The sequence below is a fragment of the Gymnoscopelus microlampas genome, assembly GCF_963454915.1.
Source record: "Gymnoscopelus microlampas genome assembly, chromosome: 2".
NCBI classification, from domain to species: domain Eukaryota; kingdom Metazoa; phylum Chordata; class Actinopteri; order Myctophiformes; family Myctophidae; genus Gymnoscopelus; species Gymnoscopelus microlampas.
Genome location: NC_139939.1, coordinates 36,364,898 through 36,381,711, shown reverse-complemented (window position 1 = coordinate 36,381,711; position 16,814 = coordinate 36,364,898). Strand labels below are relative to the sequence as shown.

The following is a 16,814-nucleotide window of genomic DNA, read 5'->3' as shown; positions in this document are numbered from 1 at the left end:
TTTCTTTTTGTGTTAGTTTAACATGTTTAATATACATAAATGGGATTTTACCTTCACTGAGCATAGAATAAAATGGTAAATATTTAGTGAGTCTTGGTACGGCAAATTTCAGAATGAGAATCTGTTTATTGGCCAAGTAATGTATGTTAACATATCAAGAATTTGGCCTGTGCATTGCTCTCATGTTCCTACAAAAGATCTGGCCGGTCCTCCCAATTTCAATACAGGATACATACAGTACTATAGGCATTGTACTACAGACAGTTTTTCCATTGCTTGATTCAGTATTTAGATATTTGATATTTATTTTATCAGACACGCCCTCTTCCTATACAGACCCATTGCAACTTCAAACTCCAATTTAACTATGATAGATTCATCGAAAACACCCGTCCTTGGTTCTGGTAACTCATACTGCCCCCCTACGTATTAGAAGGACAATATCAGTCACCAAAACCAAGGACAGGTGTTTCTGATGAATCTAACATGTTCAAAATGGAGTTTGAAGTTACAATTGGTTTGTATAGGAAGGGGGCGTGTCTGATAAAATGAATATTAAATACTGAATCAAGCAACTTGAAAATGGTCCGGGGTGCTCCCAAAAGCCTGAGTAGACGATAAAATGACCCAAAATGTTTTTGAAAGAGAAATATCCCTTTAACATGCAATTGCAAATGCGCACATATAGTCTTACAGTCCAATGTTATAATCCTTGTATGTATTTAATTTGACTGCACAGTAATTGACTTTCCATGATACTTGCAATTCAAAGCACCCTAATCGAGTATTAGATAGGTGCATTGTGTTTTGATCCTGCAGGTCAATATCAGCAACTTTTCACCTTTCTGTGCAATCTTATTTCCCAAGTGGTATAGCTTCTGCTTATCATTGGTAATGGATGAAATCCCACTAGAAGCCCTTTTTTCTCCTTAATTCTCAGTCTTCCCAATTGTCCAAATGTACTTTCTAAAAGTAGTTACCATTACACAAAGCATTGTTTGAACAATATAACAATATTACAATATTGTAATGAGGACGATACAGTATTTACATTAGGTCTAATTTGAACTGTTATGATATCACATGCAGATGGCAAGGTCAGCATCAGAAATCTATCAGAGAAAATATCACAGATGCAAAGTACATAGCTTAGCTTTGAGTTCTGGAAGATCATTTATTTGTTTTGCTGTTTACATATTCCTGTTGTATAATATAGCTGGGCTTTCATGCAGCAATATTATGGACACAAGATCCCTTATTTAACTTAGTGAAAACATCTGTTGAAGTCATCCCGTGACCACCAACACTTAAGGTGTTCTGCAGAAAATCTTCCACCATCCAGGAGGAAGACGGTATCAACATCCTGAGCATACTGTGACCTTAAACGCTGCAGCTTGGCTCTTTCTCCTTTTGTCAGACCACAAACCGAAGGTCACTAGCTGACGTCAATCTGCTGCAAATTATTTGTTTTTACCCTCACGGTTTCCATGGCACATCATTGTTGTGAGCACTTCGATTACATCAAAAGGCACGGAGAGAACACGGAGGGATGGCATTTTCTTTTCACTCACTGACATGCTGACATACATTCTCACACTGAGCCATACAAGTAGCCAGGTTTCTTATTAATACTTTGACATGACATAACCAGTGTCTCGGTGCAGGGAGCACTGATGTTGGCTCTCAGAGAGAAAGAGTGAGAGAGAAAGAGAGCTCTCTGTGTGTGTGTGTGTGTGTGTGTGTGTGTGTGTGTGTGTGTGTGTGTGTGTGTGTGTGTGTGTGTGTGTGTGTGTGTGTGTGTGTGTGTGTGTGTGTGTGTGTGTTTTGGTTGACCACTGAGTTCTACAGTCTTTCATGAATCCTTTCAATAGGATACAGTAGATGTGTAGTAGCTTAGTTTAAGGTCCAGCATGCTGCAGTAAGCTTGCAGGGCTAAATATAGTGCTCGACTAACTGCATTCTGGTTGTGAAGGCACAGATTGGCAAACAAAATCTCAGTAGCTTATATAACAAGCTCCATCCACAGACATTATTTTGTTCATCAAAATGTCAAATAGCAGAAATTCTGTTTATCCAGCGTTGCCCTGCACATTGCAGTTGCAATGGATCTGAGACTTGTCCATTTGTACCAAGTACATCACTATGTACTTACAGTACATCACTTGTTGTGTGTTGAGACGTTCCTGCACCAATGTGACCAAGAAAATGTCATGTACATTTGTTGTAGTCAGTGAATAAGTAATGAGTCAAACATTCATATCAACTCAGAATATGAATTCAATTAGTGTTAGAGTGTTCATTTGAAGATGACTTCACGTTTAAGCAGGTGCGATAAGGAACCCTTTACCGGATGTTTAAAGATGCCTTATAGGCTCAACCAGTAAAAACACCAATGTTTCATTCCGCATCCCATCCATGGCACCATTGCAAAAGACCATAGCTCTTCATTTACCCTTTCCCTGGTTAAATAAAAGGTTTCTATGTATGCGTGGGTGGGGACATATGCTGCACATCACCCAATTTGTCATGTCAAAATACTAAATATAAATATGCCATACAAATAGTAAAAAAAACAAAAACTAAACACAATACTTGGTTTCAGAAAGATAGCAGAGCCCTCACAAGTTGTTTACCAGCAGATGTACCATCAGAAGCCTGTGCGATCAATACCTCCCAGAGACCCAAAGCCCATCGTTCAACCTTTGACCTTAACACAAAAGACATCATCATGGGATTTGAGCGTTGGTGAGCCATATCATCTGACTTTTTTTACTGTTTCTCTCTGAGGAAATGGATGCTGCATCCCCTCAAAGCAAACCACTGTCAGAGGGAAAAAAATGCATTTATTCCTTTGAAGAGTATGGCTGTTCTGTGTGACTAAAGCACTCTCCACAATCCAACCCCCTCACCCAAGACCCCTTTTTTCCATGGTGCGATGGGATAATAGCCAGGCGGCATCAGATCTAACTAATGTGACTGCATAATAAACAGATGAGTCAGGGAGAGGGTCCAATTTGCATATCATCTCACCCTATCAGAGCTTTTCCTTAGAGGAACATGTTGGCTATTTTGCGACTTCCCTGTAACAACTAACAGGCTTGTGCATACAGCACACATACAGCTGTGGAATATTGCCCTGAAGAGTTTGTTTATGTGGTTAAAATAAAGATAAAAAATGGACATTTCACAAGCGTTCGTAAAGTTGCCTTAATAGTGGATTACGATGCCTTCAGCGCTAGCTACACATTATCATGTAATTACTGAGAACTTATGCTAGAGGGAGCTAATTAATAAGGCATTTGAAAGGTTGATAGGGCCCTTATTTGAATACAGCTCAGCTATCATTTCACTGACAATAGAGAGCTGCATAGCATTGCAGAGGTGTAAGTGGATAATTTTGTTAATAGTTCCATTTGGGGCTTAAGATATGATGGCAGGCTGTATTTGTAGGAAATTGCTGTTCATGGATCACCTATACATTCCTCACACAGCTTCTGTGTGTGTACTGTACATCTGGGCTTTATATGTTCACACCATCTGGGAAGATGTTGGCAGTTTTGAGGTGCTATAATAGTGTGTGTGTGTGTGTGTGTGTGTGTGTGTGTGTGTGTGTGTGTGTGTGTGTGTGTGTGTGTGTGTGTGTGTGTGTGTGTGTGTGTGTGTGTGTGTGTGTGTGTGTGTGTGTGTGTGTGTGTGTGTGTGTGTGTGGGGGGGGGGGGGGGGTTACTCTCATTTGATTTTACATTTACACCCAGACAAATAGACAAGACATTTACCATTGTTTTCATTATGATCATGCTACAGTATGATGCTCATGTTGCATCATGTTACATACAGTATGATGGTCATGTTACGTAAATGGTTACCTCCATCCATAGAGCTATATAAAACCTAGTGGACGGATGGAAAATCCCTTCCCAATCATTTCAATGAAAGTTGCTCACCCAGGGCACGCTCCCCCGGAAGCACACTCTCCTTCCGGAATAGAGCAGGCGCACTAGGGTTTCAGGCCATAGAGGCATGCGCAGTTGTGTGTGTCCGTAATGCGCTAAGCTTGTAGTATGGGATTCCCAAGTTCTTGAATATTTTGGACACAAAATTACTAGATTCTTGTTGTTTGGTCTCAATGTGACTTGCTTCCTCTCTGCAAGATTTGCTTGCATCTGCTGGTTAGCTGGGGGTGAATTAGTCACTCAAATCCTCTATGTCAACTGGGGAACAAAAAAGGGTGAATAATGATTATTAATGATAATCACTATTTATATTTCTCTGATCGAATTTAGAGTTCTTATCTGCTTGCTTCTTCTTCTTGGAGTTAGATATGGTCGCTTATCTTCCTCTTGAATATAGATATAGTCACTTATCTGGATATTCTGAATATAGTTGAGAGTTCTATCTGCTGAATCTCTTATCATTATCATTATGTTCATATTTACCTCCGTCACCACCACCACCACCACCACCATCATGTTCAGTTTTCATAATTTCTGTCAACCCAGTCATCTCCCTCATTATCATTCCCATCAACATATTTTTTCATGATCATCTCTTCATACTCATTATCTTGTAATATCAGTTTATCAACGTAGTACGCTTTGCATCCCACGTCCCTCAGACACAGGACCTTTTCCCCCTCCAGAAGCTCGCTGTTAATGTTTGAGCACCCAGGTTTCCTTGGCCAACACAGGCTGCTGTGTCTGTGTGTGTGCATGAGCTGGAGTGATTGTGTGTGTGTGTGTGTGTGTGTGTGTGTGTGTGTGTGTGTGTGTGTGTGTGTGTGTGTGTGTGTGTGTGTGTGTGTGTGTGTGTGTGTGTGTGTGTGTGTGTGTGTGTGTGTGTGTGTGTGCGTGCGTGCGTGCGTGCGTGCGTGCGTGCGTGTGCGTGCGTGTGCGTGCACGTGTGTGTATGTGTATGTGTTATGTAAAGCCCACTATAAATAGTCTCACCCTGGATCTTTTGTCTTTACCTGATTCGCTCTTAGCACCAACATTTTTTATTTCTGGCCAGAGCTGTGGAAGCTAGTGCAATGTAGAGCTGGCCGTTACCATAGTTACTTTTGTTAGCTGCAAGCTCTCTCTCTCTCTCTCTCTCTCTCTCTCTCTCTCTCTCTCTCTCTCTCTCTCTCTCTCTCTCTCTCTCTCTCTCTCTCTCTCTCTCTCTCTCTCACACACTCACATTCACTCACTCTCATTCGTTCATTATCTCTTACTTCTGTGTGTGTGTGTGTGTGTGTGTGTGTGTGTGTGTGTGTGTGTGTGTGTGTGTGTGTGTGTGTGTGTGTGTATAAGTACACATATACATACAGGAGTGATTATTTGATAGGTGTACATTGTAAAGAGAGTAGGGGGGTGACATGCATCAAATGGTCCGGCCAGCCGGGAAGTGAACCCAGGGACTTGCTATCGGGCATTGGTGCCATTTGGCTACCAGGTCGTCCCGACAGGTGAAAAGGAAAAAAAAACACAAATGAGTGGACAAACTCATGCTTCCTATACAGGTTTACTGCATGATGCAATTAAGCAATTAACATCCTATCATGCTCTGTGGCATGTATAGGCAGGCTGAGTTGACCTCGATGTTGAATCAAGATGGCAAGAAAAAGATCTAAGTGATTATGAAAGAGGGTTTGTTATTGGGGCATTGGATCAGCGTTCACGTCGCATCTTCCGTCAGCACACTGGTTCGCCTAGGGAGACTAAATTCTAAGAGACGATACCTGAGAGCCAAGTAAAAAAATCCTAGAAACCCAAGCCGAAAGCAGCAACAACAAAACCAATCCATGCAGATATCCTCAACCCACTCACTGCTCGACTTCCATCTAGATTCTAGAAGACCAATTTGGAAGAATGCCCCACCAGCTGACTTCACCATCCAATCAGCTTGGGAAAAGGAACCGGAGTCCAAGGAGGTCCCAAACAAACATCTGGTGTCAGACCCCACCCAGCAGGTCCCTGGCATCAACCTCCCAAGGAGACAGTGGTATACCCTGAATAGGAGAGAATTCAGGACCAGACATGGCCCCTGCTTGGCCATCCTTCACAAATGGGGCCGTAGGCCAAGCCCACCCACTGTGTGCTTGTGGAGAGGAGCAAACAATGGAGCACATCATTGAAGCTTGCCCTCTCCAAAGTCTAAAAGGAGGACTAGTCGCCCTCCATACTGCAGACCAGGAGGCAACTAGCCTCGTTCCCAGCCTTCTTTACTCATCTGCGTAGAGAAAATCCTGGTCACGGCAGTACTTCCGCCAAATTCCGGTACTTCCGTTTAGACACTCAACTGGCTAGGTCTTGCCCAGCGTGGGAGGTAACTACTTGGCTGAAGGACTTTGCATTCGCTAAATAAACACTTCTATCCTTATTGGGTCCAGGATGCCATTGCCCCCATCCACAGGGAACGAAGGGTCACTGAATTGTTTGATGAGTATCAAAATTATGTGAATCATAGATTTATTGATTTATTGATTAATTGATTTATTATGGCCTTTGCAGGCACCAGATCTTAACCCTATTGAACACAGCTTGTGGTGGCCCAAAACCTTACAAAGACACTTTATGTTGGTCTTTACTTTAATTTGTCACCTAAACTTTTTCCTGCATGTGTTTGTTTTAAGATGTTTAAATTGGTAGTTTTTGTGTCTCCATGAATAAAAGCAAAGCTAGGAAACAATGGGTTCTTCATTACCTTTTCAGGACCCGGAGTTCACTGTGTATTTCTTGACACATTGTTATTGCATGAGAATGAGAGAAACTGGCAGGAGCGTATGTGTGATAATAGTGTTACATCCTAATTGATGAAACGAATCCTGGCAATCGTAAAATTAGCTAAATGTGTCTTTGATTAGTCCCGTGTTGGAATTTTAATGGCCTACAATGTTATTATTATACAGTCTTTGCATTTTTGACACGTACGTGCTACTCCCTATTGTACCATCAATTGAAGTGGAATGAAAGCATGCCACAAAATTAACAAAGTGCTTTACTAAACAAGATAAGAAGTGCAGTAAGATAATAAAGCGCTAGAACTGCAAGGTAAAAAAGCCCTATGAGGATCTAAGGCTGCGCTCACGCTCATATGGTACCGGCATATCATAACTAAACTGAAACTCACAGGCAACTAATGAAGAGCAGCTAGGATAAGAGCGATATGGTTGAGTTTTTTAGAATTAGTTAACAGTCTAGCTGTACCAATCGGAGATGGGAGATAACTGTTTTACATACAGTGAATTACAGTAGTCTAGGCATGACAAGAAACATGATCGTTGTTGTATCTTGACCATCGAAGCAGAGGTCTGACTGGTTTGTGTTTTAAACAGCATATGTTCTATGGTGCTAAATAATATTTAAAGCATTAATACCTGACATGAGATTATGATTTAATTGTCACTTTTTTATCTATTCATAATTTCAAAACAGATAACAGCAGGTCGCTCAGGCCCAAGAGCAGCTCTGTCAAAAGTGCCTGCAGAATTCTTATGGATCCTGCAGAGAAGAGGGCCAAGGTGGGGGAGCCATGTTAGCACAGTGCTCTGTGTGGGGGAGTCTGGGGGCATGGCTGAAGAATCACTGATGCCCTCAACCGCAGTCACGATTAGTGGAGAGCGGAATATATGATTCTAACCTATCCCTGCTGGAGAAGCAGAGAGTACAGGCGGCTGGGGACCGAGGTGGGCGATGTGGGTAAGTATTTTTGGAACGCAATGGGAAACCTGCCACTGCCAACAGTGATCCAATAGGGGGCCAGGTACCGGGCTTCCCTAACCCACTCCCACATTGAGCGAGAGGGAGAATGCGAGAGATGGTTTCTTCAAAAGAGAGAAAGAATTATGCTTCCACTCTCTCTCTCTCTCTGTGTCTCTCCCTCTCACTTCCTGCATTTCTTGATTGTCCAGCATTTGAATGATATATTTGTAACATTGCATTACCCAACATGAGAGAGAGAGAGAGAGAGAGAGAGAGGGGGGGGGGGGTAGGGGGAGAGAGAGCATCTTGGCAGCTGAAGCGAGTATCTTATATTTATAGCAAGTTGTGTTTCCGGCAGAGGTTTCTCTGCTCTTAGCACTCTCAATCCCTTTTTTTGCGGTTTCTTAACCAGCTGCATTGTGTCCAGGCTTTAAAATGCAGCGGTTTCCCTCATCTATTGCCTGGGGAGGGAGGGGGCTTAAGATGTGACATGTTATCACATTGTAATTTTTGGGAGGGGGTAGGGTAGACACATTTCTCTGGATCTTATACCACCACCCTTTGCTTTATCGTGGGATTGCTAGAAAATAATCTGCTATGCATCTTGGAAAGTTGGAATAGCAATAATGGAAAGAGAACACCCGAGCTCTTGACGATGAATTTAAATTAATATGCATATGAAATGAATGGTATTACCATATGGAATGCTCAGCAAAGCATTTAAGTCTTAAATGTGTGTTCCCATATCTATGTAGAATATTGTTATTCTTTTTATGCATTGGCATCTGGCATTATTATGCGCCTTAGTTAAGATCAACCAAAAAGGTTGCTCAAAAAAAGTGATGTACTGAATTATAGCTAAAATGTTATTATTTAAATCAAAGGCAACTGCAAGGTTTCTCTTCAAAATGAATTAAAAATATGGCAATATTTAATAATAATAATTATAATAATTATAAATACTATTATTATTATAACAATATCTACTACTATTACCTATTGGTATTGGAGAGTCATTGACATACTAATCCAACCCATTTCCTCAATCAGTCAACTAGAATAACATGATCAATTATGTCAATTACAGTAGGTTTAACACCAGTAACAAGATGCACATCCAGCATGCAGCATTCATTAAGAGACCATTTGTATCTCTCAAGATGGCAGTTTGAGTAGTGTATTGTTAATCCATACTGAATTGTATTGCTTTTCACCACATCTAGATGGGGTATGAGATTCTGTATAGAATAAGACTTATTACTTGAGTTGTTTTTATTTACAGCCAAAATGAATGTGTTCATATAGTATACAAGGTATACTATATGTAGTATGACAAGGTGTTCTTTAAATTAGAGACCATTAGAGAACCTTTATGAATGTCTTTATATCTCCATGTCTTGCTATTGATTGCCATTGAATGACTTCTTGAGGTGTAGACCTAATCCCACTTTACAAAAGTGTGAAAGTAGCATATTCTGAGATTGATTTAGGTTTAAATTAGGTTAACTAGGTGTGGTGAATGATCATTATGTTGAATTGTGAGGGTCAGAATGAAAATCTTCCCTATAACCGGCTTACATTGTTGCACATAGTATATGTATATGTACTACAGTCTCCATTTAGAGATTATTGGCTTCTAGGAGCTCAAAGGAATAGCCTACATTGGTTTTGGCTAATTAATAAGGTAGCCTACTTGAGTCCATGACAATATCAATGCATATTTCTCAGTTCTACTTTATTGAAATGATCCATTCAGAAGGAGTGCTTAGATGTCCTTTCATTATAACAATATGTTTCATCTTCCTCCCATGGCCAACACTTTTGAAGTCAATGTTCTTAGATCATGGAGGTAAACTTTCATTAGTTTCACTGTCTAGTCTCGAGATCTCAAATGCGAGAAACGAAAGCGCCCCCTCGATTTTCCCTTTTCCCCCACTCACTCACGCAATTTAAATAAAATGGCAAACAATAAAGGCATTCTTTTTACTTTTACAGGTGCTATGCGATTGCCCTTGTGCTATAATGTCAGTAAGTGGTAACATTACATAAATGCTTTTACTTTGGTCCTGTGCTCTGGCATTTATGGGAGGAAAGAGAGGTTAAAGCCGCAGCGCCGCGGTCATCATAATAGCGTCTCGTGACGTGAACTCCCTGTGATCCAGTTGGTTTTTGATAGACTGAATTACTTTAAAGGCAGTTCCGTGAGACTAAACATCTCGGGGCCCTAGAATTAGAGGGCACATCAGAGGTGAAAACAATTTGTTCCCGGAGAATGTCAACGCCGCAAATGAAAGAGCGTATATGCTATTATCATACGGTAACTTCAAAAAGATGACTCAATGCTCATTTGTTAGAGCTCCTGCTCATGAGTATTACTGTACTGTATAGATCCTATAGCCTAGCACAATGATGTAGAACAGTGTTTCTCAAAGTGGGGTCCAGGGAGTCCCTGGACCCCACTTTGAGAACTCCTGCCTTCCCGCCTGCCAGGGACCCTCAGGGTTCCTTGAAGGCGTTCCATGTGTAGCTACACTCTCAGAGTTATGGGGGTCCTTGCAATTAAAAGGTTTGAGAACCACTAATGTAGACTGATTGAGTTTATTTTGGGACAACTGGTCCTAATGGCATAGGTATGTTAGCCTAAATAATAATTAAAGAATATTTCAGTAATCGCTGGGGCTATATTTCACTGCATGTGCCATGCTGTCTAACTACAGTAGCTTATATGTTGCGGGTTTCTTTGTGGACATAGGTGTATTCCGATATTGTAGCCTACAATGTTATGGTATGATAATGATACGCACACACACGCACACACAAACACACACACACACACACGCACGCACGCACGCACGCACGCACGCACGCACGCACGCACGCACGCACGCACGCACGCACGCACGCACGCACGCACACACACACACACACAGTAGTACAGGCATTCTATGATTAATAAGGGGTTAACCTTGAACAAATAGCAACTTTCTTTTCCATGAATATATTATAATATCAAAAGTCCTAAAAATCCCAGTGGTGGAACATATTGAAAAATGCTGTCACAATTTTCCATTGACGCCCATGTTCAAAAAATATTTAAGCTTGTTTAAGCTTCAACGGTTCAGTACTGTCCACAATCAACTAGAAACTATGTTGGATGCAGTACAGTGCTTGTGCAAAACATATGTATATATATATATAATCTTAACCCTTCAAGTGCCATTTCTGTATATTATGCATGTTTATGCACTCGGATTTCATGTTAATTTCATATACATTATTATGTGTAGTACTGTTCAAGTGCTTTTGTTGATGGAAAGCACTGCATTTTCTGTATGAAAGTATAATTATGTTTATTATTATTATTATTATTATTATTATTATTATTATCATCGTCAGACTATTTAGTTTTCGTATTACTGAACCCCAAAATAGGAACCTTTGATTATAACTTTAACTGTGTGGTATAAATGTACTGTGGACCACATCCAATATGTCAAATAGTGGCACCATCACTCAAGCTACTCAAGAGGATCTGATGTATCGTCAGATGTCCAGCATCACGTAGCCATGCCTGGTCTCTGGTCCTACGTCGAAGAGGTAGGCTTATGCGGGTGGTCCATATAGGAAACAGGTGGTAATTGCATGTTTAGCAGTCTGCTCATCCTCGCCACACTGGCATTCTGTGCTGTTTGCCAAGCCCCACTTCTTCATTGATGATTTGAAGCATTCAACCCCAGTGGGTAGGTGGTTCAGGAGGGTCCATTGCCTTCAACTGCGACAGCATCAGCTGTCTCCCACTCCTGGGTGGGGCTTGCTTGAATTCCAGGCGCTGTCAACAAACAAAATGTTTGATTTTACCTACAGATGCCACCTCCGGAGGTAGGCTACCAGGGTGCCCACGTCTTGGTTGAGACCGTCTTCCATCACCTTCAATAATTATTAGTCCTGTTAGATCCCATGGGATCTAACAGGACTATAATACACCTAACTGATGGGTTTTCAGTTAGGTGTATTGCATAGGGACACCTCACTAATTAGTCGAACCTGGGACCTTCTGCTTCTGTGGCAAGCTCTCTACCCATTCAGCTACAGCCACCCAGTTGGTGTTTGCTTCTATGTTGGTGATCACAGCATGATGGCTAGGTCGTCCACGTAACTGTATTTAGATGTTGTGTCTGGTATGTCATGTAGATGTTAAACAGATCATTGGGGAGAGAACAGACCCTTAGGGGACACCATTCTGCAGTCTTCTGAGCCTGCTGTGCTGGCCATCGCTATATGGTCTGTAGAGTGAAGCTGCAGTTTGACAGCATCTCCAGGATGAAGTTCACCATATGCCGATCACGGATTGTCCTCAGCAACTTAAGGTAGATTCCATGGTGCCAGACTCCATGGTGCCAGGCGGTGCTGTATGCGGCTGTCAAATTGACTTGGATGTGGTCCACAATAAATGTATACTTGTCAGTTATAGTTAAGAATTAAAGGATACTACTTTGGGGTTTAGTAGCCTAATACAAAAAAGATATATGTTCTGATATCAATTATTATATATTTTTTTAAATAATACTAATAATAATAATTATCATTATTTATCTCACTTTCATACAGAAAATGCAGCGTAAAGTGCTTCACATAATAATGTATATGAAATGAACATGAAACCGAGTGCATAAACATGCATAATGTACAGAAATGGCACTTGAAGGGTTAAGATTTTTGATAGTTTTTTTGGCACAAGCACTGTACTGCATCCAACACAGTTTCTGGTTGATTGTGGACAGTAGCCTACTGAACCTTTTGTATGGAAATTAGACAAGAAAACATGCTTAAATCATTTTGGGCGTCAATGGGAAATTGTGACATCACCTATTTCAGTATTTTTCAATATGTTCCACTACTGGGATTTCTTATGACTTTTGATATGTTATTACTAACATATTTCTGAAACAAAAAAAGTTGAAAGAGTTTCTGTTGCAATTTGTTCACGGTCATTTTTCATAATGTCTATATTGGCCACAACCCCATCGGCTCGAGTCACCACCACACTGGCGCTCTCCGTGGTGCTGAAACAGCAAGTTTCCACACAGAATTACACAAAATACGACCAGTTCTGCGTGCATCCGGAAACAGGTGTGAAACTGAACATGAAATAAAAACGCCTGGGAAATGTCAACCATTGAACACCTCAGGGGTGGCATCGACCGACCCCTGAAAGGCAAAGGAGAGTCGCCCTAAATGTGAGCAGTCACGTTCTCCAGCGACCTAGCGGTATTGAGTGGCTGACAAAAACAGAGCAGTTGCATAGGCCAGTGGTTCTCAACCTGTGGGTTGGGTCCCCACATGATTTGAGGGGGGTCCCCAGATGACAGTGAAGTGACAATTTAAGTAACCCTTTTATACCTAAAGAAAGCAAATAAAAAGACCAGTACTGCATCAAAAGTAATCAAAATACTATATTATTATTTTTTTAACTGGTCAAACATTGGCCAAATTGTCTATAAGAATGAAGCAACAATTGTGAAAACAGACAATCTACAAGCACACAACTATACAAATGAGCTTAGATCTGCTATAGATTATCTAGATCTTGTAGATCTGCTATAAATTAGCTGGTACATCTGCTATTTTCAGTTCCACAGCATGCACATGGCTTGATAAAATCTGCACTTTTGCCACTGCTATCCCCCCTTCCTTTGTCTTTCAGTCAATACATTATTCAATCCTTGAGTTCCCGCTGACAATCATTTGAACAGTTGTGATGATGTGTCAGATTTGTCCGTTCCCCCAGGTTTCACTTTAGTTCACATGCTGTGATTGTTACATTCTTGGGGAGTTTAGATCTATATCGAGATCTATCGGACATCACTGACACTGTAGTGTTCTTATGAGATTATTCAAATGCTCGCATTACTGTTGACATTAAGTTTTTCCATCCTTGAACGACGTAGTGAACGGTGGCTACTAGAGGTCTGCAAGTAACAGGTGGTATAATAACTATTCGAAATGACTGCACTCAGCCTCATACAGGGGGTATAGGGGAAATAATAGCTGTGTGTGTGTGTGTGTGTGTGTGTGTGTGTGTGTGTGTGTGTGTGTGTGTGTGTGTGTGTGTGTGTGTGTGTGTGTGTGTGTGTGTGTCTGTCTGTCTGTCTGTCTGTCTGTCTGTCTGTCTGTCTGTCTGTCTGTCTGTCTGTCTGTCTGTCTGTCTGTCTGTCTGTCTGTCTGTCTGTCTGTCTGTCTGTCTGTCTGTCTGTGTGTGTGTGTGTGTGTGTGTGTGTGTGTGTGTGTGTGTGTGTGTGTGTGTGTGTGTGCGTGCGTGCGTGCGCGCACCATTTCTTATTTTGATCATGAGACCCAATTACTGCATGTCAGTCTCCAGGTTTTCTTCAGAATATGTACAGTATGACACTATGTATGGGACATTAGGAGTTCACTAGTCTAGGACAGTGGTTCTCAAACCCCCACTCTCAGAGTTACAGACCTGTTCTGGTCATTTAGGGCTAGCTCTTTGTGTTTGTTTACTCATTTTGTATGTCCATGGCAAAAATATAATTTTGACAAAAATGTCCACCACAAGCAATTTTATTTCTTCAGATAATCAGAACATGTGTGATGTTGTTTACATCACAAATGGTTACTGTTCAATCGCTGATTCTCAGACATAACAGACTTGGAGTGGCTACCAAATCACGGCCACTTGTTGCAGGCATCAAATCCATCGCTCCTTTTCGGGGGGAAGCCCGTCACATCCTCTGTCCATGTATGGGCATGAAGTTTACACGCAGCGGGGAATCCTCTCACTGGAGGTGATGAATGGGGAGGAGGGCCGAGAGAACAGCCAAGGTGTATATAAGGAGAGACAACGGTACTCGCTGATCTGACATTCACAGCAACAGATATCGACGGACCAGCAAACCCGACACGCAAATTAACTGGACGATAAGGAATTGTTTTGGGGTTGTTGTTGTTGTTGTTGTTGTTGTTTTTTACACCTTTTGACATATTTACACTCCTTGGATAATTTGTAAACCATCCGTGGTGAAAGAAGAATTTAGCTTTTTATTTAGTTTTCTACCACTTCCACCCACATTGGAGATACGGACTTCTAAGCTCGCAATTATGTTGAACAACATGGATTTGAATGCCAAGGATTCTTTCTACCCACATTTTGACAGTTGCAACAGTTCTTCCATGGGAATGGAAAATAGCGTGCGGAAAGACAGCAAGGAGGTCTACGCGGATGCAGAGCGGGGGGTACCTGCTCAGTTTGGCCATGGTGAGTTTGCATTACTGCAACAGCAGCGCACGAGCTGTGAAATGTGCGTGCGTGCATGCATGCAGTGAATCAAATGAAATGTGTCAGATGTGTGGATTTCAATATCAGCCATAGCACTTAGTTACTTAGGCTATACTTGGCATCTATAATAAGGGCGATAAGGCATCACACGTGCATGTTTATGTAACGGTGCACCCTTTTTCGTTTCATATGCACTGATTGCTTGTTATCAGAATAAAACATTAGTGATGACAAAGTTGTCTTTTTTTTTATTCTGCAGAGGGAGCCCCCGTCACCCTCAAAACCGAAGCATCCAGCTCAGAATTCGCTTTTAACTCCTGCGAGAACCCAAAAGACAGCTACACCACCCCCTCCTCTTCTGTCGCCTACTCCGGCAGCTTCTATGTGGAAGCATCTCAAGGGGCGTCGTGCTGCACAGAAACGCTGCTCAACATGATTACAGAGATTGTTGGTATATCTACGGTGCCAATCACTGAAGTAGGCCTACAGCAGAGTAATGGCAGCAGCCATGGAACGTATCCATCACCCTCGCCAGTGGAAAACGGCCATGACGATTTTGGGGACCCCGGTGCCAAGAGGCATCAGTCCTTCAACTCCACCGCTCCTCCCGTGTACTCTCCAGAGCAGACTGCAGGCCAGGCTCCAGATACGGCCTGCCCACAGCTGAACTTTTGTGCCCCTCAGGTCCCAGACCCCAAGACCGTGGAGCCCAAGTCAGAAGCCGCCTCTTTCCCCGTGGTGGTCAAGAACGAGTTTGAGAGCAGCTGTTACGAATGGGGTACTTTCCCCAAATCTGAGTACATGGACACGGGCTTCCAAACCGAGTCCTTCCCGATGTCGAGTGACTTCCCCCCCGAGCAGCAAATGGATGTAAAGGAACTCTTAGACACATTTTCTCCTATTTGCCCCAACCCAGAGATGGAGTTTAACGTGGAAGGGGGTATCAAACAGGAGCCGTGTTTCTCTGAAACGTGTTCTCAGAGCTACTCCAGTCCTATATACAGTAACTACCCAGCACCAATGGGCCTGTCTTCTAACCTGAAACCAGTCACGTTCCCAGTTGAACGTCAACTGCCCACTAATCAATGTGATTCCTCATACACGCCATCTGCTGTACCGAGCACCATAGACTCCATTCTGTATTCTTCCTTATTGCCAGATTCCTTTGCCCAAAGTTACACCACGCGTGTGCCGAAAGCCCCTCGCGCCAGAAAAGCCCCAGCCGCCGGTAACGGCCAAGCCAAAGAGAAACCGTTCACCTGCCCCATGGAGAACTGCGACCGGCGCTTCTCTCGCTCGGATGAGCTCAACCGGCACATCCGCATCCACACGGGTCACAAACCCTTTCAGTGCCGCATCTGTTTGCGCAGCTTCAGCCGGAGCGACCACCTGACCACCCACACCAGGACTCACACCGGCGAGAAGCCGTTTTCCTGCGATGTCTGTGGCAAACGGTTCGCCAGGAGCGACGAGAGGAAACGGCACGGGCGCGTGCATCTGAAACAGAAGGAGAAAATGGAACTTAAGCCACAAGTGATCAACACGTGGCCGTTCACTCTTCCCGAGGGAATCTGAGGAACCCAATGACGTCCACAGGCACAGAACAATAGCCCTGTGTGTCCACATTCTAATCTTTCCGTCTTGGAAGATAAAGCGAGCTGAATCACTAACACTTTGTCAGTGTCTCGGCGTTTGTGGTGTGACACGTTTGTGAAGGTTTTTTGCGAGAGGGGCTAGAGTGGGGTTAGAGAGGGGTATTGCTGTCTAGTCTTTATTGTGATCTGCTGTTGATGCTGCTGACTCTATGCAATATGCATAAACTGTTAAAAAAAAAGTGG

The 16,814-nt window shown here is 42.5% G+C and overlaps 1 protein-coding gene across 1 annotated transcript; it reads left to right on the top strand.

The window, feature by feature from the left end:
- Window positions 1–14,798: 14,798 nt before the first annotated feature.
- LOC311062995 (uncharacterized protein) lies at window positions 14,799–16,566 on the top strand (the record flags this gene model as incomplete). Its single annotated transcript, XM_084082213.1, has 2 exons — window positions 14,799–14,955; window positions 15,236–16,566. The coding sequence occupies 2 exons, from the start codon at window positions 14,799–14,801 to the stop codon at window positions 16,549–16,551; spliced, it is 1,473 nt and encodes a 490-aa protein (XP_083938339.1). The 3' UTR covers window positions 16,552–16,566.
- Between the last annotated feature and the right edge of the window lie 248 nt (window positions 16,567–16,814).